Source organism: Culex quinquefasciatus, chromosome 2 (genome assembly GCF_015732765.1).
Source record: "Culex quinquefasciatus strain JHB chromosome 2, VPISU_Cqui_1.0_pri_paternal, whole genome shotgun sequence".
NCBI lineage: Eukaryota > Metazoa > Arthropoda > Insecta > Diptera > Culicidae > Culex > Culex quinquefasciatus.
This window is the reverse complement of record NC_051862.1, coordinates 162,470,427-162,494,449: the sequence shown is the minus strand read 5'-3', so window position 1 is coordinate 162,494,449 and position 24,023 is coordinate 162,470,427. Positions and strand designations below refer to the sequence as shown.

Sequence of the window (24,023 nt, the reverse complement as noted above, 5' to 3'; positions counted from 1 at the left end):
AGAATTCCGGAAAAACGTATTTTTCATCGAAACAAAAAACACTTAATTTTTTTAAAAAACTGTGCCATTTTCCGTTACTCGACTCTAATATTTTTTTGGAACATGTCATTCTGTGGGAAATTTAATGTTCTTTTCGAATCTACATTGACCCAGAAAGGTCATTTTTTCATTTAGAACAAAATTTTCATTTTCAAATTTCGTGTTTTTATCTAACATTGCAGGGTTATTTTTTTAGAGAGTAAAAATGTTCTACAAAGTTGTAGAGCAGACAATTACAAAAATTTTGCTATACAAACATAAGAGGTTTGCTTATAAACATCACGAGTTATCGCAATTTTACGAAAAAAAGTTTTGAAAAAGTTACTTTTTGCGTTTCTCTTTGTTTCGTCGTCCGTGTCTGTCGCGGGTGACCATGAACGACCATGATTGACGACGACCAATTTTTTCAAAACTTTTTTTTCGTAAAACCGCGATAACTTGTGATGTTTATGAGCAAACCCCTTATGTTTGTATATCAAATTTTTTTGATAAGTTTGTAGTATTGGGGTTGTAAATTGGATTTAAAAAATAATTAAATAAAACATTTTTGAAAAAAGAAATGGATCTTATTTCCCCTGTGATGAATACGTCAAATGCTGTATCAAGTAGGCGAAAACCTGTTTTACCCCTAATCCAACAAATTGTTAAAAAATATTTTAATTCATTCTAAATGGCAATTTTTCCAATCAAATTTACTACTCCAATACTGCTAACTTACGTGAAATTGTCCGAGGATTCCGAATATGACAAAATTGAGACCAAAAAGTGCCGCTGTGGCGGCCTACAGGGCAAAATCTAATGTTGTAAAATGTTTGTTCTAGAAAAATCGAAAAAACTATGAGAAAAACTGCGATTGGCCAAAAAGTTAACACCGTAGGCTTATAGTCCATGTAATTACCTATCTTTTGACCTATGGGAGTATGGGTGTTGGAGGCTGTTGGAAAAAGATATTAAGGTTTTAAAAAAATCCATTTTTGACAGTAATTTGCAAAAGCTAAGAGAAAAAGTCGAACCAATCCTGGATGTCTATGGCACATTATAAAGTGCTCCAAAAGACCTTTCGAATCCATCTAAGAGAGTTGGAATTCATGAAGTTTTACGGAAATGCGAGCAATTTTAAGATTTTTTAGGTTTTTTGGACCTCAAACTTCAAAGCCCGTTTTACCCCACTTCCCTTTATCGTAGAGGGCTCATATTTGGCATGAGTTCATCTCATGTATAGACAAACAAACGCTGAAAGTTTCATCCAAATCGGAGCACCTCGATACGACCTGTTACACTTTGGTGAAAAACTCGCTCTTAAAACATGATTTTACGTGTGATTCAACCGTTTGCGTCGGATCTCAAGTTTACATTCATTTTTTCTGTATCGAGTAAATTCACATATTTTTTCTGTGTGGAACAAAAGTTGCTCAAAATGACCTCCTGAACACGGGAAAAATACAAATTAAAAAAAAATATTGGCAGTAGAGGGTTAAAGATTGATTTTGAGATTTCAACTTTCAGTTACAAAAAAAAACTATTTGAAAAAAAAGATGGCTTTCGGATATGAATAGCTTAGGAAAATGTATCAATTCTTTCTAGTTTTATACTTAAAGCGCTTCCTATATACTTTATTAATGTGTCTTCTTCAATATTACAATAACATAGGATTTCTCCACCATTCAGAGAATCATTCTTTCTGTGTGAAACATAAATAGCATTCAATAGATACATTTTGCTTGAGTGTGAGTGTGAGTGTTCTGAAGTGTGGCTACAATTTGTTGTATTACTTAAATTGGTTACTTGTAAATAGTACCTATAGCTTTGTTTCCTCTCCGTATTTGCATTAGCATATTTTCCAGTACAGTTTTGTTCCATTATAATTACGCAATACTAGTAGTAGTAGTAGTTGTTGTTTGCTGATGTGGTGTCCGTAGCGCGGATAGTCGATGTTTCAGTTGCGAAAAACCGGTTGGATTACATAATTTAAACAAAACTTTGCCCGCCTCTCTTTACACTTTAGGAACGTTTTGTGTTCGCCATGCGAAATGTAACTGTAATTAGTGTGATGATTATACGTCGTTCTCTGCACTCGGTCTATCTCGAAAAATGTTTGGCACAATTAAGATTTTTTTTTCGTTATTCTCCCTTTTTGTATGTAGGCGTGTCAGTGTTTGCTAGTTTGAGAGATTGTTTCCAAACGAAATTTTCCATTCAAGTTTTAGTTAGTTTGGTTAGTTTCCTTTATACACGGCTTGATTTGGCAAGTATACTTAAAGCATTTTTATTTATTTCATACTCTAGCTGATTAGTTACACGTTTCCACCTCTCCTCAGTGTCTGATGATTGTGTGCAAGTTTCTTCAAGTCGTTGGCCAGTTGCCTGCTTGTGGGCATCGGCAAAGGGCACTTCAACTTTCATCAACATTGATTGCCCTCTTTCATTGTGGTATGTGTGTGTGGTGTGTGTTTGCTTGCAACTCGTTTGTGAACTTTTCAACTCAATGAAACAATTTGATGTTGCTGCTGCCGTTTGATGGCCAATTTGGCAAATGACGAAATTGAGTTGAGTTTTGGGAGGCAATGATGTGCCTTCCCACGTGCCCACTAAACGAGTTGTTAGTTTTTATTTTGGAGGACTCACGATTTGATATGTTTTATGATTGTGATTGTAGGGGAGGGATGTTCAAGCTGGAGGGAGCATTCCTATTTTTTTTTTGTTAAACAGATAATGCGGAAAAACTCAGTGTTATAGAGATTATCTAAATTTAATAAAATTTTGATCATGAATTGCGCTACTGTGTTATATTTATAAAAACAATATGTAAAAAGTTTTAATTTGCCCTGATTTGACAAAAAACATAAAATTTCATGAAGGTTTTAAGATTGCAAAAATATAGAAATAATTTATTATGCAAAATGTTCATATATTGCAATGAATTTTATCAATGACCACCGGCATACATCGTCTAGAAATGCACGGAATTATAATTTTAAACGAGAGTCTTGTCTTCTATTTATCATTTACAAATATGTCCAATGGTTGCCAATACTTTCCTGCGAAACAAGATTTAAAAAAGTTTTTAAAAACTAATTTTTTTCAACTTTCATGAAACTTATTCACGAAAAATCTTATATACATGGTTTTCAAACTGCTAATTCAATGTTCAGATTGCGTCTGGCAAGACATAAATTTATCTGTTATATCAGGAGGTTTTTGAAGCGAAATTTGACGTCAAATTAGATATAAAAAAATCAAGAATTCTGAAAATTGCTGAAAGTTTATTTATTTGTTTTTAGTGCGTTTTTTTTGTTTTTTTTTATAATTGTTTTTAATTTTTTTCATAAAAAGGTCTCAACATAAAAATTTGAAAATTTTCATTTAATTTCAAAATTATTGTATTGTGAGACAAAAATATCACAAATAACAAAAAAAAAATCACAAATTGGAAACTAATGAAAAATATTATTATCGTAAAATTCAACTTCGATGACCGATTTGGTGTTTTCGGCAAAGTTTTAGGTTATATTTTAGAGTTTTCAGAAAAAATAGATTCACTCCAAAAAAAACTCATTGTTTAGAAGCCAAAAAAAAACAACGTTTTAGTTATAGGGTTTGATATGGGCTAGTGATTTTTCGCGATTTCACGGAAGCCGCATAATCCGTGAAATGTGTCCTTGACCGTGAAATTTGGCTAATTTTTAATTCAAATACATCACAATATTTTCAACAAGCATTTTGGATGCAATTTCTAATTAAAAAATCTCTTTTTTGTGAAGAAATTTTTTCATTGGAATATTTTATCAACCGTAGATAATTTTTGTTTTCCAGCAAAATTTCTTTTTTCCACAAAATTACGAAAAGATTGTAAAAGTTTATTATTCAACACTGCAAAAAAAAAACGCAAAAAAGATTAAGCTTTTTTAATTTTTTATATCTTTTTAAAATTGATTCAAATTACGATTAACAATGCAACTTGTAAATAAAAGTGAATAGGTTTGAAATACAATAGATGTTGAAATCATATTTACTTAGCATTTTTCAATGAAAATTAATATTAGAATAAATATTATGATGATTTTAGTTTTAGCTGATTCCAGTGTGCTTTGATATAGCAAAATAAATTTATGAAATATCGAAAAAAATTAATTGCTGAATCATGAATTCAAGTGACGGTGATTTTATATCTAGCCAATAAATTAAAAAAAACGTGTTGAGGGGTATTGTATTGTATATTGAACTGATACTTTTTAGACACTTTACTGTTTATAATGATGTTAAAAGAACACATTTATTTTGAGCACTTTTTAGAGTACCGTAAAATTGCCGTGAAATTCCAATATTTTGTATTTGACATACCGCAAAATTTCGATTTTTTGCCGTAAAAAATCACTTGTTCTAGGTATAATGGACGTTTTATTTCTAATTTCTTTTATTTTTTGAAAAATAAAGTTTTTTTTATTGTATCGGAAATGCACACGACGTATTTTCATAATCATTTTAAGACGTAAAATTCAATTCTTAATCGAACAATGGTATTGTGTAAATTTTTGATGAAGTGCATGGTATTTAAGCTTTAACAATTTTTAGAATAGTATTTTTGAATTTTGATTAACATATTTTCAGATTTTTTTAATAACGTTTAAAACATTTCGAAAGATTTTGAATTACTTGTTTTGTCCATAAGAAATTTTTCGATTTTCGAACAGATTTCTTAATAAGTTGAACACTATTGATAGAAGAAAAAACGATTTGTTTGAATGATTTATCAAAAAAATAAATAAATAAATAAATAAAAAAATAGCTTAACAAATCAACTGTACATTTTACCAAAATTTCACAAAAGTTCTTTCCGATTTGGATTTTTTTTATATAGAATTCAATTTTAAAGGACTTTTTTGAATAAATTTTTGTTTGTTTTGGATTCATTGCAGAAAACACAGTTAAAAAAACATGACATGGCCAAAGCCAAACGTCTATGAGACTTGCACAAGAAACAAACGATGCAAAATGGCTTATTTGGACATAAGGAATCGATGGAAAAAGTTTCATACAAATAAAAAGTACAGTGAATAGTCAATTTGCGAAATTCTAGAGAATTGCTAGGTTGTATGATTTATGCTAAAATGGATTAAAAAGCATTTGATTTTGTATCGTTTTTTCCTCGATAATTGCTACTGAATGATTATAAATTTAGCACAAGTTTTCAAAAAAAAAAACATTTTTCACGAATTGTGAAAGAACGCCATCTTTCACCTTGAACATCCCCCACCATCACTGTTTGATAAAATGTCTAAAATCAACACTTAAGCTCTTGCGACCTTCTTCGATTATAGTGGACCGTGTTCGGATAAGATTACAGTGTTCAACTATTTTACATTCTTACCTATATGCATCCGAAAAAACAAAACCAAAAAAAAAAACCTTACCTGCAACAACGATCAACCTTTTTTCCCCTTAACTCTACAGCAAACGTACCGTTTCTTTTCCCATACCTTTCCGGACAATTTCCCGTCCATCGATCAGGCCAACCGACCGCGTTTGAAATCCAATAAGCTCTTTTCCGGAATTAAATTTCAGGACCTGCCCGGAGAAAACGGGGAATAATGATGAGTAGCTTTTCTCCGGGAACCTGGTCCAGCTCAGCAGAATCCCCTTGTAATCACTTTCCGTGAAATTGAACCAAACTGGTGAAAAACTTGTGAGTGTGTGTGTGAGTGCCGGTAGAAGTTGGCCAAGTCAACAAAATTTAAATCCAATTTGAGAAAATTTGCATGCAGAGGATGGGTCGGATGGAGTGCGGTGAGGAGAAACAATTAAAAATGTGAGATTTATGAAAATATTGCATTACCGGGAAAGGATCTACGAAAATTGTTATTGTTGGCGAGCCTGAACAATGGAGCATCAAACTCAGCTTAAAATTTCCTATCAACAGTTTCCGGTTCCGCAAGCAAATTGTTTTCCCACTCATTTTTCCTGGTTTCGTGTGTGGAAATTAATTGCTAGTTCGTCCTGTATTTCGCTGCTGCTGCTGCTGATGTTTGTTTAATTCAAATTTGCTAGTTGATATATTAGTTGATGCTACCAACGCTTACTAATATATATATTGTTATATTCTTAATACTTCAGTATATATGTTTGATAAACCCTGCTTTCAGTTATACATGTTTCAATAAATATTTATAGTATCATAGTTGTCCCTTCTCTAACTTCGTTACTCGTTCTCTCTCGTCCTCCCCCTCTAAATACCATTGTCCTGCTGTATTGTGTAGTTCATCCCCCTCTCGTGTATAGCTATTAGCTGGAGCTCCATCTGGAAGCCAGTGTTCGGATTTGTCGGGAAGGGATTCTAGCAAATCTAGTGGAGCAGTCGTCTGGTCTGGTCCGTGACGAGATTGTCCCATTAGTGGGCGGTGTACTTCACCAGCGATGCCAACAGCAGGACCGTGCTGGCCGCCACGCTGGACAGAAGGTTGTGAGCAGCTAGAAAGCGAATAGGAAAGAATGATAACGAAGAATTTTTTTAGTTTTAGGTTATGTTTAAACATGTTTGAATTCAACATAAATATGTTATAGCAATCAATGGAAATACACTAATGTAGGATAGTAAAATGAAGTGATTTTATTAGCCAATTTTTGGTATGATGGGTCTATTCATATTTAAAAGTTACAAATACAAAAGGTCAAATGTAATTCAGAATCTAATATTTTGTATTATGATTATTTTAACACAACAAAAAGTTGTTCCCTTTTTTGAATATCCAGAACAAAGCTCACCCTTAACATCTAATTCAACTAAAGTAAATTTTGAAAAAAAAAAATCCGTTTGGAAAATATTGCATGTACGATATTTTCCAAACGGATTATGTAAAAAAAGTATTAACACCCGCGGATTTTCCGACGACGTAATTCCGGGTTGGTACGAAATTCTAACGAAAAATCTGTACTGTCGATACAAAGATCCCAAAACGGTGTTATACCCACTCCAAAATGTTTACTCAGCAATCCTATTCTAATTGAATGTTTGCAAAATTAAGTTTAGATAAGTTTCATATGAATTTTCAGAGTTATACAAACTTTTATACTAAGTAGTAAGTAAACTTAATATTCAGTCTACATGTTTTTTTTTATCAGTCAAGGATGCCTATTTGGAGTTGGGAGACTAGATTTATGGTGATTTGTCAATAAATAACTTAATTTATGCTAATTTTTCGTGAGGTGTACAAACATTTTTTGCACCTTTTTTGATTTTTGTAATAACTTCTTATAGAAATCACCTTTCATGAGCATTTTGTAGCAAAATGTTCGGCATGAGTTTCTGAACAAAACGTAGTACTAAGTTTCTGACAAACTTTAACTTGCTTACATGTTTCATCATGAAATATGCATTGCATAGTGCCCAAGGGGTGTAAATACTTTTTTTACATACTGTATACCTCTTAAATACTTCTGAAACGAAATTTTTTATTTCATTATTCAACTTCAAATATTTTTATACAAACTTTTGGAATGCAAAAATATTTTATGAACAGCATCATTTTTCATAGGGGCTGAGATAATTTGCATTTTTTTCTTTTAAAACTTTGATAATCGAACTACTGGTTGCGAAGATACAGTCTCATAGATAATTAAGCTAATTTTAATCATAAAATTTTACATCGTGTAAAGTGACATTTTTTACATTGAAAATCGAACCAATAGTTTTCGAATTGTTGTGAAACTAAAAATTAGGAAAAATCTTATCAATAATGTTCAGTTAAGGGGGGCCTTCAATGTTGACCTAAAAAATCTGGGAACAAAAAAATATTTTTCGAAAAACTTCAAATTTGTTGTGAAAATTAAAGTTTAACCAACTGGAAACCAGTTAAAATGCATTTTCCCGCGTTTATAATCATATTAAGCATGTTTGAACTCCTTTGTAAACATTTTAAATTTTCATGAAATACAGTCCCACAAGAAAAAAATTGTTGGGGAAAAAAATCCGTCAATACCTCGATATTTTCAAAACTAATGATTGGTAAGCAACCGTACGCCTGTAAACTTTTTTCATCCAAATGTTGAAAACTAGGCTTGTAATTTCAATATTATATTTTTTTTGCCCCTCGACTTTGATATAAACACTAAAACTAAAACTTTGAAAAATATTTGCAACGGCCTAACTTGAAAATTGCTATAACTAAAACACCTTACACTTAATAAAAAAAAAAATGAAACCATTTTCGATTGCAAATTTGATTTAGCATCTTAAAATGATTTTCAATTTTATGACTATATCTTCGATCTTCGCAAAAAATCATATTTTTTTCAAGAAATCATGACTATCTAATTTTGCATTATCTTAAACTCAAAAGCAAAAGATGTGTTTTTGATCCCTTAAAAATATCGACAAATTTCAAATTGAAATAAAATGTTTTGATGATTCAACTGCTAGTAACAGAAAGTGTACCAATGTTTCTCAAAAGACAAAGGAATTCAGTAATCGATTTATTGTCTTCAGCAAAGTTGTAGGGAAAAATACCCTCTCTAATCAAACACCTATCTTCGTCACATGAAGAGTTTGATGCTCGATTAAAGCTCCAAAAATACTATTTAGGCTATAATCTTAACAGCAACAGCACCGCTTAGAGTAAACACGCAAATTTATGCCATTTACTGACCAATTAGATGAAATTTAATGCACCTTTGGTCATAATTTCTATTTTGCGAGACAATTTTTCGTCATTTTAGTGACACACACATCCACACGCAAGGTGATAGGTTAACTGCTTAACGAAAGTCGCCATCAATATCTTTTCGCTGACGATTTCAAAGCGCTTCCAACTACCGGCAACATGTTCTTTTGCTCATTAGTTAGTTACTAACTTGAAAAAGAATCCTGAAACATGTGAATAATTAGCAAGCGCCATAAAAAAAAACAAACGCACCAAGCCACTTGACGTTTGACTTTTGACGACCCATTCCAATCGAAGGCTGAAGTAAACTGAGCGAGAGGCGAGGGCAAACAAAGGGTTTCCACTAACACCATCAGCCGTGCCTGTTGGAGTGAGCCAGTGATGCCAGGAATTTTTTTTCAATAAATGCTACTTTTCGTGAGTGTTTGCTTAAAATTTCATCAATTTTGGCAGCACTGCGCTAGAAGAAAAAAACTAAGCAATGCAATGCACTCGACAGATAAGAATGCATTTGGGAAATTATTTTTTTAAATGCTTGTAAAAAGAATGGCATAACTTTGAATAAAAGTGAAAATGAACAGAAATGTTCACACAAAGTTACTCTACTCGTTGGTGTACTTGGTTTTAGTAAATTTCAAGGAACACTCCAGTTTATCCAGCATCTTTCAAACACGACCGCTTATTAGGCTTTAAATGAGTATATTTTCCCTAGGTTATGATGAGGACAATGCACTCTAAAATTAAAAATTCCACATTTATTTAAATTATTTGCCACATTAAATTTAATACTCGAAACCATATTTTTATTTTGTGAAATTGTGAAAAATCGAAGCCCCTTTTTCCCACTGATTCGCTATGTTAAAAAATGAAATCTTTGATAAAAAAATTCAATCGCTCAAACAAAAAAAAATCAGAACCACGCAAAACTTTTCAAAAGGGTCCATATTTACTTGTTATACCGTAAACCGGGGTGACATTCATAGGCTCTCAATTTGTTTTTTGGGATATTTTCCAACTGATAAGGTTTGTCACAAGATTATTATTTTTAAAACATGTACTGAGGTAGGCAACATTAGATCCATGCACTTGTTTTGAAAAAGGTTTTTTAAAAAAAGCATTGAAAATGCTTTGAAAATTCTTTTTTTGAATTCCAAGGTGACTTTTATTGCCATAGTTTTGCCTGTTAAAATCGGATTTAAGTGTTTAAATTTTCAAAAGTAAACGTCAAATGTACCATCCGGTGACATTTAGGTTACTTCATAAGTTTCTAACATAAATGTCAATGTTTTTTTTTAGCAAATTTATATGATTTTTAACAATTTACATATAATTTTTTGGTAAATTTTTAAAATATCAGAATTTTGCCAAAAAATCTTTACAACTAGTTTTGTTTATAAAATTATCGATCCATATTGGATTTCAAACTGAATTCGAAGCACAGATAAATCGTTTTCATAAATTTGGGGATTTTTTAAAATTGTGTTTCAAAAACAAATCCAATGTAAGGTCACTGAAAATCAGACCAGGTTGAGTGAATTGAAAATTTTACGTTTTTTGATGATGAAATATGCAATTTGCGCTGTTTAAGAATCTGTTTCTCAACAACCATAGACCTGTTTTCAAACTATATGAAACAAATCTATTTTGTTCCGGAAAAAAGGGATGGTCAAGAATGGTCAAAGAATTAATAATCTTAGCCGTATGTTGAAAATTACTAAAATCAATAATCTTATAGAGTAATTCATGATCAAAACTTGGATTTGCAAAGTGAAACAAAATTTTAATTTGAGAGCAATTCCAGCTCAAATCAGGATTTTTTCTGGTACTTTTGTACCCGACCCTCTCCGATTTCAATGAAACTTTGTAGACATGTTATCCTAGACCTATATAAGTCATTTTTGTGTATATGGAGCCAATAGTACTCGAGAATAATATTTGAGAAGGGCGTAAGGTATTTAAATATTTTAGTATTTTGCAATTTAAAAATTACTGTATCTCGAAGCCGTTGCATCGTATCAAAAAGTGGTCAAAGACAAACTTGTAGGAAATTGGACGGGCTTTCGGATAAAAATACACTGAAACAAAAATACACGCCACTTTTATGTCATTTTTTAATTTTTAAGTCTAAAACTTAAATTTGAAGGTGATGTCACGATTTTTTTTCGTTCAAAATTTTTGAAGAAATAGCCTAAAATGTTACTAAAAGACTGACGAAAAATGCAGGATGGTATGTCTCTCCTAAAAAAATACAAAAATCATTTACTAAAACTGTTTTTTTGAAAAGTGGTCTAAACGTCAAAACTATTAAAACCGGTAGTGGGAATCGATTCTCCAGACAATTTTACATAAAAGTCTCCGTATTGACTATTGTCCTATGTCCAATCCTTGGGAAGATACAGCGGTTTTAAAAATAAAAATGTTGAAAAAACGGGATTTTGGTGGTTTTGGCATTTTTATATGACAGACTTGGTTTTTCGGTCTCGTAAATATTTTTACCAGAAAGCTCGTCTAATTTCCCATAAGTTGGCCTTTGACAACTTTTTGATTCATATCGTTTTTATGTTTACGTTATCAAATTTACTATCCTGGTTTCTACCACACTGAAAAAAATATTCTATTTTCAGTTATAAGCAATGCACAGCAAAAAAATCGATGGTAAAATCGCATGCAAGAGCATGCACATCACCTTCGTCAAAATAAACACTTAATATTACACACTGCATGTACAATTTTTGCTAACACAAAAAAAGAGTTACAACCGACGGGATTCAAACCCAGCACCAACAGTAAGGACTGGCGCCTTAGCACACTCGGGCATCAGACCGATGTAAAGCTGTAAGGATAAACGCATATATGAGCTTGACATTTCGGTTAAGTAGGTTTCCCATACTGATGGGCTACATATTTCAGGGTGTAATATTACACAGAATTTCATAAAATAATGCAAAGTTTATTTTACACCCAGGCCTTTTACACGCAGCTGGATTACTACTTTTTTAGCTGTATGTAATTAAGCTTATATCTGTAAGCCCTTACATCCAATTGAAATGCTGTCAAAGGCAAACTTATGGGAAATTGGACGAGCTTTCCGTTAAAAATATTTACGAGACTGAAAAACCAAGTCTGTCTTATAGAAATTGTCAAAAACCACCAAAAATCCCGTTTTTTCAACATTTTTATTTTTAAAACCACTGTATCTTCCCAAGGATTGGACATAGGACAATGGTCAATACGGAGACTTTTATGTAAAATTGTCCGTAGAATCGATTCCTACCACCGGTTTTTAAAAATTTTGACGTTTAGACCACTTTAAAAAAAAAAACAGTTTTAGTAAATTATTTTTGTATTTTTTTAGGAGGGACATACCATCCTGCAATTTTCGTCAGTCTTTTAGTAACATTTTAGGCTATTTCTTCAAAAATTTTGAACGAAAAAAAATCGTGACATCACCTTCAAATTTAAGTTTTAGACTAAAAAATCAAAAAATCTCATAGAAGTGGCGTGTATTTTTGTTTCAGTGTATTTTTTTCAGAAAGCCCATCCAATTTCCTACAAATTTGTCTTTGACCACTTTTTGATTCGACGCAACGGCTTCGAGATACAGTAATTTTAAATTACAGAATACAAAAATATTTAAATACCTTACGCCCTTCTCAAATGTTATTCTCGAGTACTATTTGCTCCATATACACAAAAATGGCTTATATAGGCCTAGGATAACATGTCTACAAAGTTTCATTGAAATAGGAGAGGGTCGGGTACAAAAGTATCAGAAAAATTCCTGATTTGAGCTGGAATTGCTCTAGATGCAATGGTTATTATGATTGTTGATTTTGCATATTTGAGCAATTGACCAAAAAATTAGAAAATCGGTTGCAAAAAGCAAGAATTTAAAATCACTTAAATCTAATTGACTTCCTCTGTCAGATCGATTACTTACCCCTACTGCTTCCATTGCTGTTGGTCGCCCAGTAGATAACCTTCGAGTTCTGCTCGGACCGGTCAATCTCGTTCAGGTTGGAATCTGGTTCGCAAGAGTGAGAAAATACCGAAATGAGTGAACACGAAATCCACCGAATTCCAACGGCCGGACTGCTCCGGAACTAAGCTGGCAAAAAAGTTTCTTCTCTCAAGTGTAAATTTAATTCAATTAGGTGTTGATGGTCCCCTAAAGGGATTACATATGGTTCTAGAAAGTGCCCTCCTCTAAATTGTTACCAGCTTAGTGTGTTTTCCGGAGTTTTGTCGGAAGGTAGAGGGAAAAGTGACCTCTTCGCCACTAATGACGATGATGATTCACACTGCCAGGGAATTCTCTCCCGGCTGGAAGTGGCACTTACTTTTATCAACCACGTGCACGGAATACGAATTGGGATGATGCTGGCCGTTTTGGCCTGGGCCTCCCGGGCCCATTGCCACCGTGGTGGTGCAGCCCCGGGAGGGAATCGTTGTTTCGGCCGGCACTGTTGACCCAAAAGTCCTGCGCTTCCGTCGTGGGGGGACCCGGTGAGGTCGTGGGTGGGTTGGATACTAGAAGAGAGAAGAAGCAAAAGGTTGATGAGAGTTTAGATTTGATGAGTTGTTGGGTAGTTTGAAGCGTTTTTGATTGTGAAAAATGGGCGTTGAGAGCTTATACAGTTGGCAATGTTTCATCATGGACTTATGGGGTAATTCAGGTTTCACGGAGATTTGCTGTGGAGGAAATAAGATCGAAAAAGACAAAATTCAGTTTTGAAGAAAAGTATTTTACTGTTGCCAGTCGAATTCTTGAGTTTTCCCCGCTTTTTCTTGTGTTGGCCAGCCTCAAACCTCCATCTCATCGATCCTCTCCCAAACTCCCACGCAATCCAGCGAAAATCCTAAATTTTAATTCCAATATTTACTCCACAAAATTTCCCCGCTGAATTCCGGCCACTGTTGATGCGGTACGGTTGTTCAAAATTTAAAGAAAAACCTCCGAGGGTTGTTGTTCGTCGTCGTTGTTAGGTTCTCCCAATTGGGAGAAGCCCCGTGGCCACATTGCCGGTTTGGATCGCGACCCAACGAAGCATATTTTTCCCATCACACCGCGGCGCTTCCTCTTTCCTTTATTTACCCAAACAATGAAGCTCGGTTCGCAGGGGGGTTTGACACACACACAGCATCACAATGGTGGTGGCAGTTGAATGAAATATGATTATTAAGAGTAATAATAATAACAAAACGGCAAACGACAACAAGTGCTCAATTGTGGAAAGTGGAAAGTGGGGGAGGAAATTTTCTTTTCACGTGAAATCAGCGATAAAAATCTCTAGTGACATTCATCTACTTGCTGGGGTTGTTTGAGGTTATGCTCAGCGATGGCTTAGCCGTCCGTCATCAGCACCACCCACAACTCCCAGAAACGACTATAGGATGAGGGATGAAAATTCGCGTTTGCCTCTTTTTTCCGCCACGAAGCACAGTGACTTTCCACGTGGATTGTTGGCATTGCTCTTGAACGGTTTTCTTCCGCCCCTGGACGACTTGTCGTTTCGAAAAGAAGTTTAAATTAGGTCTTCATAATTAATTGATGTCGCTTCAATTGGACCCGTTCCACCCATCTCGTTATGGAAAGCGAATATTTATGGCTTTCCTGTTAGCGGAAGTTCAACTGAAAGCAAGGAATAGATTTTGATTTTTTATTGTGAGTTTCATGGTCACCAACGTCCATTCAAGAGAAAAATGAACCACATCACACAAGTAAACAAATTGATTTTCACTTGTTGACTTTACCCTAATGTTGAGCAAACTTTAAGCGCAAACAACAAGTGTGCCCCTTCGCCGATTGATTATAAATTCGAAAATTGTTTGCCAAAAATACCCTCAAATTTATGCGCACAACGACACAATCCTCGTCGTCTTGAAAATCGATAACCCGGCAAGTTTTCCCCTTAAGCGAAAGTTGGACTTTTCCGGCGAATTCATCTTTCTTCTCATCCCGAACCACCGCCACCAGATGTCACCTTTGGGTGTCGCACGAGATTGCAGCCGCAGCCGGTGTGTGTGTGTGAGACTTTGGTGTGCAAAAAGCAATTAGGTTTTATTGAAAATCATTGGTTGTAGGAAAGAGTTTGACACATTTGCTAGCGAGGTAGTAATAAAAAGGGAACACAAAAAAAAAATGCGGCCGAAACTTTGGCTGACTCGGCGAAAGTTTCCTTTTACTTTTGGCAAATCGACGATGATTTTCGTCAACCACCCACATTCTTGGCGGCCGGGAAAGTTGTTTCAAAAGAAAGAAAAAAAAAACAAGTTTTGCAAGCAATTTTTGACTTTTGTATCTGGTGACTGCGCTTAAAGCCGAAAACTACATAATACATAATATATTCAATATAACAAAAAAATCATTATTGGCTTTAATGTTATCTTTTATCAGCACTTTGACGTTTAATTACAGCACCTAATAGCAATCTGAAATGTAGTAATAAATCGCTCAGTAGAAAGTGAACAGGCAGTTTCCAAAAACGGTAACTTCAACTCAATGGTTCTCGGGCATAACTCAACTAATCAAGATTATTCTTCTTCCCAGTGATTTGTAAGGATGTCTAGCTAATTCTAGAACTTTGCAGAACTTAATTTGATCAAATCTGTAATTTTTGCGATCAAAAACATCGTTCCAACTTTTTTTTTCGCGTGTTTTAAAAAAAGGTGGAACGATGTTTTCGGTCGCAGAAATTACAGATTTGTTCAAGTTCTGCAAAATTTTAGGATCATCTAGACATTCTTACAAATCACTGGAAACAAGAATCGTCCCGATTGGTTGAGTTATTCCCGAGAACCAGCGAGTTGAAGATACCGTTCCACCTTTTTTGGGAGGTTTGGGCGTCCGTGTAAGTTGGACATGCGTTGGGCGTTCCAGTGATAACGTCATGATTCGAAATCCGGACACTTAGTAGCATATCATTTTCGTTATAGCTGGCAAAAATTCATGTTATAAGTTGGAAATGAAGAATTATCGTCAGGATGTAGTATTAATACTCAGTTTTAAGAGAATGCATGCAAAATATATCTTTTCTAACTATTTTTCATCTGAATTTGAAAATTAAAATGACTTGTTGTGCTTCGAATCCCGGACACTGACAAAAGCTGATTCGAAATCCGGACACTTTTGCTTCGAATTCCGGACACTCGATTTTGCTAATGAATCGCACAAATTTGGACTGAAATGTTAGTGAATGGCATTCTTTAAGTCTCAAATAAGCTGTTAACATCAAAACAATCGATATTTTATATAAAAATTTGCTAGAATTTAATAAAATCAAAACCATAAATTTCTGCTTTGCTTTCCCGGTGCTTCGGACGCCTTTGAAATATTTCACGTGAAATGTTTCGCATTTTTGGTAATATTATAGTTTTATTTTATTTATTTGTGTTGACATTATCTACAGCGTTCAAACAAACTTTAAATGAAAGTTTATGTTAGAATTCATCATATAACACAGTTTTGACATACATAATGCGAACTTATATTCAAATAATTGATAAAACAAGATGAGGTGTCTGGGTTTCGAAGCGTCCGGGAATTCGAATCATGACGTTATGTTGTTAAAAAAGTGAAAATCGATGAATCCTTAACCTCCTCTTCGTTTGTTTCTATTATTTTCATAAAGTCATATTTTATACCAGCCTTTCAATAAACTGTGAGATTTTTAAAGTAATTACTTAACTAAGTTCAAAAACTAAATATTTTGTTTAACATCTTACCAAGAAAAACAATTCATATTTGACTGTGCATACACAGAAAAAAAAAATTCGGTAAATTTACATGATTTATGATGTACCAAAAGTGCACGTCATTAATGATGCGAATTTACAATACATTCATTGTAAATATACATTTCATCCGATTTAAATGTGCCTTGAGAAAATTTATCGAAATCGTGTAAATTTCCGATGAAAATAACGTAAATTTACCCAAAGCAATAAAAATTTTTGGCTCCACTGAATCCAAAATCCGATGTAAATTTCAAACGCTTTTGTGGATTATTGTTTAGAAAACAATACGTTTGGTCTTATTAAGAACAAAGCGTTTAAATGTTGTATCGGAATTCAGATTCGGTGGAGCTTGGTTTTGTTTTTGTATTATCGGAGGTTCTAAGGGTTAGAATTTTAATTTTCATCTAAGTGTGTGTTCTTAATATCTTATCAACAAATTTATCACAATGCAATCCGCAAACCACTATCAAAATAAGATATTCAATTTAGTTTTTCAGAAATAAACGGTTTTGATATTATTTCGTTGGTTTCTAAACCACTAAACGGGAATATAAGCTTATCACAGAGATTTTGATTAGGAAAAATGAAAACAAAAGCATTTTAGATACTCACACGTAAAAACAGGCGTACAGAAACGTCATCACATGACTGGGACGTACTTCATCATTCTACCGAGGTCCTTTAATATTTACGGCAACCCTTCGTCCCTCTAAGTGGTCCGGCTTGATCGGAACCGGCGGTGGTCCCGCACCGTTGTAGCTGCTCGAAGCTGACGATGACGACAGCGCTAAAGATGTTGGAGGTTGAAGAAGATGCTTCTGCTGCTGCTGCTGAATGACCTCCTTGGTCGACGCGTACACGGCCTAGTCGTTGGCGTCCGCCCGCTTGTCGTCCCCGCAGTAGACGGTCCGGAAGTCCTTGCACACGAGACATCTTCGTTCGTATCAGCGCCCCCTGAAAGACGGAACCGCTCGACGAGGTCAGTGAGAAAATCGATTCCCGTTGTTCCGGTTCGGCCGCCTTAAACGAGCCCCGGTTGAAGATGCTCGCCGGCTAGGGGAACAGCGTCCGCGGGTCGGCGTCGAACAGGTTGGCGATTTGTGAGCTCGAATCGTGGCAAACCTGTCAATAGATCGTGGGGCTGCTGGTGATGTGGATGGTCGATTCCTCCGGCCAGGAGATCTTGTGCTGGTGCAGGGCAGCCTCGATTCGCATTGGCGTCCAGGTTCCTGACCTTAAATCCTCTTTCACAAACGCAGTTCATGCACTTTTTGCTGACCGTGGTGAACAGGGAGTGGTTACGGTTTCAGAGTTAGGTTTACCGTTTCACCTAGAAATGAAAACAACATGAATAAAAATGTAATATTCAGGAAGTTTCAACTTCTCATACCGGCTACGTACCTGATAACATTGATTAAGTTTGATTTCTAGTAAAAAAAACTGTCTTAGACACACTAAGCTACTAATTTACTGCAAGTTAAGATTTTTTTTCCTGGCTGTAAAATTTGACGTTTGTTTTGAATATCATTTTTGACATTTATAAATCAATGACCTGTTAAAATAGTAGACTGGCTTTCTGGATTCTGTCGGAGTTGGTGTTTTTTCGCATCTACTCAATTTTGGGTAAATACACAGCTTATTGCGAGATTTAATCACGTTTTTCCTTTGCTTCAACTGACAGGACGTTAAACCCGCCGAACTACTATTGCGCGTATTCCCGAAAAAGACACGCGGCATACCAGCCTCGAAACGACGCGCCGCACTTTCGGCAAATGCGCGCTGTCAAATCTCATACTGTGCGTTTTGTTTTTGTTGATCTTCTTCTTCGAATTGCATGGCATTGTTGCCGGGAATGTTTTTATTGCACCAAAAGTGCAGAAAATCGCTGGCAACAGTGTCTGCGGCACATTCTGAAATGCCGTGCGGTGTGTACCTTTGAGAGAAACGGACAATACGGTAATCAGCAAGATGAACTGAATTTCAGCGTTGATTAGGCTGACAACTTGGCGTGTTTTGAATATTTTCCAAAATTTCAGCTCAAAACTCAAGGCAACCTTAGACAACAGCCATTTTTTTCTGCGGCTGTCATGCGGCCGCAGTGATGACTCTGTATTACTCTGTAGTTCTCCTACGGTCATATCAACATAAATTTAAAAAAAATATAAAAATAGGAATCACAAGCCTAGGTTTGGATGAAAAAAGTGTTTTAATAGTATTTTATGCAACAAGTTGCAAAAAGAGGATTTTTCAGCACGAGTCGTACACTAGGTCGTACATTTATCCAACGAGGTTCTCCGAGTTGGATAAATACGAAAAGTGCTAAAAAATCAAGTTTTGCAACGAGTTCCATACAACATTTGTTGCAATTCCGAAAACACCCATTGGGTGAAATTTTAAGTCAAATTTTCATGTATTTTGTCAATAAATTGTTTAAATCAAATTTTGAAATTTGTAAAATGTTGAAAAGTGTTACTTTTCGAAACAAGTGCTGAAAAGTTCAACCTTCAGCACCCATTTCAGTGCTGAAAAGTAGAACTTTTCAGCATTTATATTGAAAAGTGTTGCTATTCGATTCTTTTATTTTTGGTACAGAAAAGTAAGCTATTTCGTCATTCAAGAATGACAGGAAAAGTAAGTAGTTTCAGGACGGAATTGCAAAAAATGCATTTTATTCGCGGCCAGTTGATTTACAATCATTAGTTTTCAAAATATCGAGGCATAGTCTGAAATTTTTTTTACGCGAAAAAAACTTTTTGCTAAATATGATTATAAACGCAAGAAAACGTATTTTTACTGGTTCTCGACATAAGAAAAAAATTAAATGAGTACAGCTGCTGACAAAAATCCGAAACTAGTCATATCCAAATATTGTGCAGTAACAACGCTAAAACAGCTATCCCAATTCGACCCAGATGACGATTATAAATCTTCCAGAATAAAATAAAAAACATGACTAAAAATCATTTCTGATCTCTTTTTTTTATAAAGCAACAAAAAGTGACAAGACAACATTCGATGGGCTATGGTCTCCTAGAAACGAGCTGTGAAGTAGGAACTTTTCTGTCAAGAAGGGTCGCGTAGTTTTTTTTTTTTTTAATTGGTTTAACAGTAATTTTAAAACTTTTGCGGTCGTACAAAGGGACATTATACTTAGAAAAATAAGTTTTATCGCTGTGAACAAAAGTATCTCAAATTTAAGCATTATTTTTTGGACCAATTGAAAGTACCTAACTCTCATAAATGCTACGATAGTTTGATCAAAAATACTTCCAAAAAAGGGTGCAAAAATTACTGCTTAATGTAGAAATTTGCATTAGCATTGTACAACTCAACACTCTGTTTGATGATGTGCAACTTTTCAAAAGTTTCCTAGAAAAATAATACTCATTATAGAATATCATCTTTGACTAACCAAATTGGGTTACTTAGCTTGTCGGAGTTGCGTGGATTAACTTTTCAGCATTTAAAGATTACCGTGCATTGTACTCCGACAGTTTTAACGTTCTGTTTCTGTGTTCTGTCCGTTGTGTCCGTTCTGTCATGTTCAAGCCAGTGACAAGAAACTGAGAGGGATTCCTGTTAATTTGAAAATAAATATGGAAATTCTAATTCGTGAGTATTTATCACCAAATTCGGCCACTAGTGCCAGGATGACCATAATACCGCGAAATATTCTTACCGGTAGGAATGAGACCAGAATCTGATACGGATGTGAACCAAGGCAAAATAACCCGCAGCCGCTCCATCCGTCACGATCGTGCAAAAATATCAGCCACCCGGTCCGGATGTTTCGATGGCGATCTACCGGACGATGAAGTGAAGCCACCGTTGTCTCGGACAAACTTGCCCGTACCGTGCCGTGCCTCCGCCGACGAAGAAACCCGGAAAAGGATGCTGACGGCGTTCGCGGCCACCGCAGCAAGAAGCAGCTGGTAGTCAAGGAAACTGAGACGGCACCTTCTCTCAGGGGACAGTGTCAGCAGCTGCAGAAACTAAAATTATTTTGTAAGTATTAATCAGAACTTAAATTTACTTACTCGTTCATCCCGCTGCGATTCAGCCGGAAGCATTGATGTTTCATTCCATTCCATTGGAATTTCGCTCATAAACATCAGATTGCTTCGGAAGAATCAGCTTCCAGCAAGAATGTTTTGATTTTTATGAGCTCGATGAAAACAACTCTTGCATTTGCATTGCTACCGTTGTTGACAACCTCCGGAAGACCATTCAAGTTTTGTTTACAGTAAAACATTTAAATGAATGTGCAACTTCTGCTTTTTCTAGCCAAACTGGCCATTTCTCTTCAAAACACTCCAGCACCGTTCCCCACCAACCGTAAATAATAATGAACTGTCAATAACAACAGCTAAGGTTTCAATTGAAATTTGTGTTTCTTTCACTTTTACATGGGGCAAAATTTACGATGAATTATAATTTACATGCTTTTCATAATTCAAATTTTGGCAAAAGGCAACAAATTCAAAATCGTTTACATGAGAAACACGCTTTACGTTTAATTTCAGTTTACATGAACCCTCTTTAGGTGTGATTTAACACTTTACGATGAATGTCAATTTTAAATTAAGGTTATTTAAATGGGAAACATCAATTCAGTGTCGTGTAATTTTACACTTTTTTTTCTGTGTAAGGGTGCCCAGAATAAGGATCTTTTCTTTTCAAAACCTCGCTCCACAAGCTGATTATTATTCTTTGAACTAATTCAGGACTCTGTACCAAATATGAGCAAAATTGGTCAACATTTCCTACCCATTGATACTCGAGGGTTATGTTTGTATGGGAAAATCGAAAAAATGTATGAAAAACACAAATTTCTTACTGTTTTGTCTGCACGGAGCGCTATTTCCATCCAAATATTCCCAAAACTGAGATTCTCATTGATGCTCTACAACTAGGTATGTAGAACATACCATAGTTGTCAAACTCGATCCTCAAAAGTTATTAGCGATTTAAAAATGTAATTTCTGTATGAAAAACATTTTTTCCACCAAATTTAGGCTTTTTTACCTACTGTGCAAATTCATTTTTCGGTCTTCAAAAAAAAATGGTTATGGTTGAGAATGTTATCAAAGCTTAAAAATAATATGCAAACTTAAAAAAAAGAAATTATATTCTCTTTACTTGCATGATTTATCACAGAACAAAGCCTTCAATTTATGTTTCTGATGAGGTCGTGAATCTTTGAAGTTTTTAATAAATATTTGAGTTTATTATTACTATGTGAGTGTGTTTGTGCAACCAACCAAACGGGACCACGCGGCCGCTTCTTACAAATTGAGTTGTTTCCATGTATTTTTAGATCTACATTCTATACATGCGAATAACTCGCATAGGCATTCTGAAGGTGTTAGCTCTGCCGAGCTTCGGTGACCCATTTCTACGCTGGGGCCGAGCGCAAGGTACTTCAGCTTTATCGACAAGCCCCGCCCTGAAGAACGTTTGGACCAATTGGATTCAAACGTTATTTAGAACTTCCGAACACTTGTCAAATGGACAAGGACCCAGTGCGTATATAGTTGATAGTAACAGTATTCCTAATTCCAGTCAAGGCTCACCAAGTCGCGATGGCCTAGTGGTTAGCATTTTTGCTTTCCAATCCAAAGGACGGGGATCGAACACCGACTCGAGCGCAGGGCTTGCGAAATTTCGACTTTTTTTGTGACAACCTGATTTCTTCTGCTTTCGTTCGTTTCACACACAAAGGAATGAGTACTACGCAAAGACACTCACACAATCATTGACTTCCCTCCAGGAGAAAAATCGACTAGAGAGCGGTCGTTTGACATTCTACCGAGATTCCGATCATCTCTCCAATGATAGCAATCATATGATTTCTGTCACCACGTAGCATACACTAGGAAGAGAGAGACAAAAACGAGAGAAAGCGAAAGAGCACGTTGTCTCGTTCGGGCGACTGCTTGAGTGGTGCTCATTTTTCGTTCGTTTCGTCTTCGGTTTCACGTTCACCGACCGTTGCCAAGCAATGACGGTCATGATAGGCGTTGTGTGTCAGCGATCAAATATCGTTTTGGGAAATGATCGCTGACAGAAAGCTCTATCGAATATCGAGCAATCCCGTTCAGTGATCGATCCCTTTTCAAGCATTGCTCGAGCGACTTTGATTTTTCGTTCATGTTCAGAGTTTCAAGATTTATATTTCCTATACTTTCTCGTTGGGAGCAGATGGGAATCGAACCCAGGACCATTCGCTTACAAAGCAAACACCGTAACCAGACATCCACGGCTGCTTTTTAGTAATGCTTGAAATTTGAAATAAATGAAATTTTTGCTCAATACAACTTTTCTAACTGAATCCAATTTTAAATGTTATTGGGTAATTATTCTTCGCCGCCTCACACAGCAGTTGCCCCGACCCCTCTTCGATTTGCGTCAAACTTTGTCCTCAGGGTAACTTTTGTCCCTGATCACGAATCTGAGGTCCGTTTTTTGATATCTCGTGACGGAGGGGCGGTACGACCCCTTCCATTTTTGAACATGCGAAAAAAGAGGTGTTTTTCAATAATTTGCAGCCTGAAACGGTGATGAGAAAGAAATTTGGTGTCAAAGGGACTTTTATGAAAAATTAGACGCCCGATTTGATGGCGTACCCAGAATTCCGAAAAAACGTATTTTTCATCGAAAAAACACTGAAAAAGTTTTAAAAACTCTGCCATTTTCCGTTTCTCAACTGTATAAAATGTTGGAGCATGTCATTTTAATGGAAATTTAATGGACTTTTCGAATCTATTTTTCATTTAGAACAATTTTTTTTTCATTTTAAAATTTCGTGTTTTTTTTAAATGCTATTGAAATAGATCTCAAAAAAATCATCAAATTGCGGTACAATTTCATAAGATCACATTTAGTAGTTAAAGTAAAAGTATCGACTTTAAATTGAGATAATTGGCAATACATACACTCTCAGATATTTTTACCGAACTCGGTAAAGTTATCCGAATTTATAACTGCTGAACAGTTCGGTATACTGAAAATTACCGAATTCGGTAAAATTTAACATAAATTCGGTAATGAATATATTATTGTTCATGGTACAACCGAAATTCGGTAAAATTTATTTATTTTGACAGATGGTTTAAACTTGACCGATTTTTCAACTACCGAATTTCGTAAAAAAAAATCTAAGTGTGTTATCACATAGCCAAACAAAATTTATTCTAATAAATTTTGAGCTAAATTTAACCATTTTACCTGGAGGTATTATTTTCAAATTAGTTTTCTTTTGTTTTTGAATGCAGGTTTATAAGGAACATTAGGAATAGCGTATTCAAAATTATAAACATTCAATAATAAATTTGTAAGAAACTCTTTTACTACAAAAACCATTAAATATTATTGCCAAACATGTTTTAACATAAAATATAACTAACAAGTAAATCTGGAGTTTTTTTTAAATTGACCTTTAAACATATGAAACATAATAGGACCTTTAAAAAAGTCATGAAATGTTTTACTAAATATTTAATTTTTGAAGACGATATTTTTTGTTCATTTCATTTAAACAGCAAATTATTTTATATTTTCAAATAGTTAAGATTTCCAAACATTTTTATGAAG

The 24,023-nt window shown here is 34.9% G+C and overlaps 2 protein-coding genes across 7 annotated transcripts in view; one reads left to right on the top strand and one right to left on the bottom strand.

Annotated features, from left to right (window-relative positions):
• The window catches only part of LOC6047773 (transient receptor potential cation channel protein painless), a 295,911-nt gene that overhangs the window by 923 nt on the left and 270,965 nt on the right, over nucleotides 1-24,023 (top strand). The window lies entirely within an intron of this gene.
• LOC6047780 (lachesin) overlaps nucleotides 6,446-24,023 on the bottom strand; it is a 148,286-nt gene continuing 130,708 nt past the window's right edge. For all 6 annotated transcript variants that reach the window (XM_038255594.1, XM_038255595.1, XM_038255596.1 and 3 more), the window contains exons 9-11: nucleotides 13,034-13,223; nucleotides 12,634-12,717; nucleotides 6,446-6,504 (exon numbers count right to left, since the gene is read on the bottom strand). In XM_038255594.1, the coding sequence (XP_038111522.1) occupies nucleotides 13,039-13,223 (185 nt within the window). In that variant the 3' untranslated portion in view covers nucleotides 6,446-6,504; nucleotides 12,634-12,717; nucleotides 13,034-13,038. The remainder of the gene's footprint in view (nucleotides 6,505-12,633; nucleotides 12,718-13,033; nucleotides 13,224-24,023) is intronic.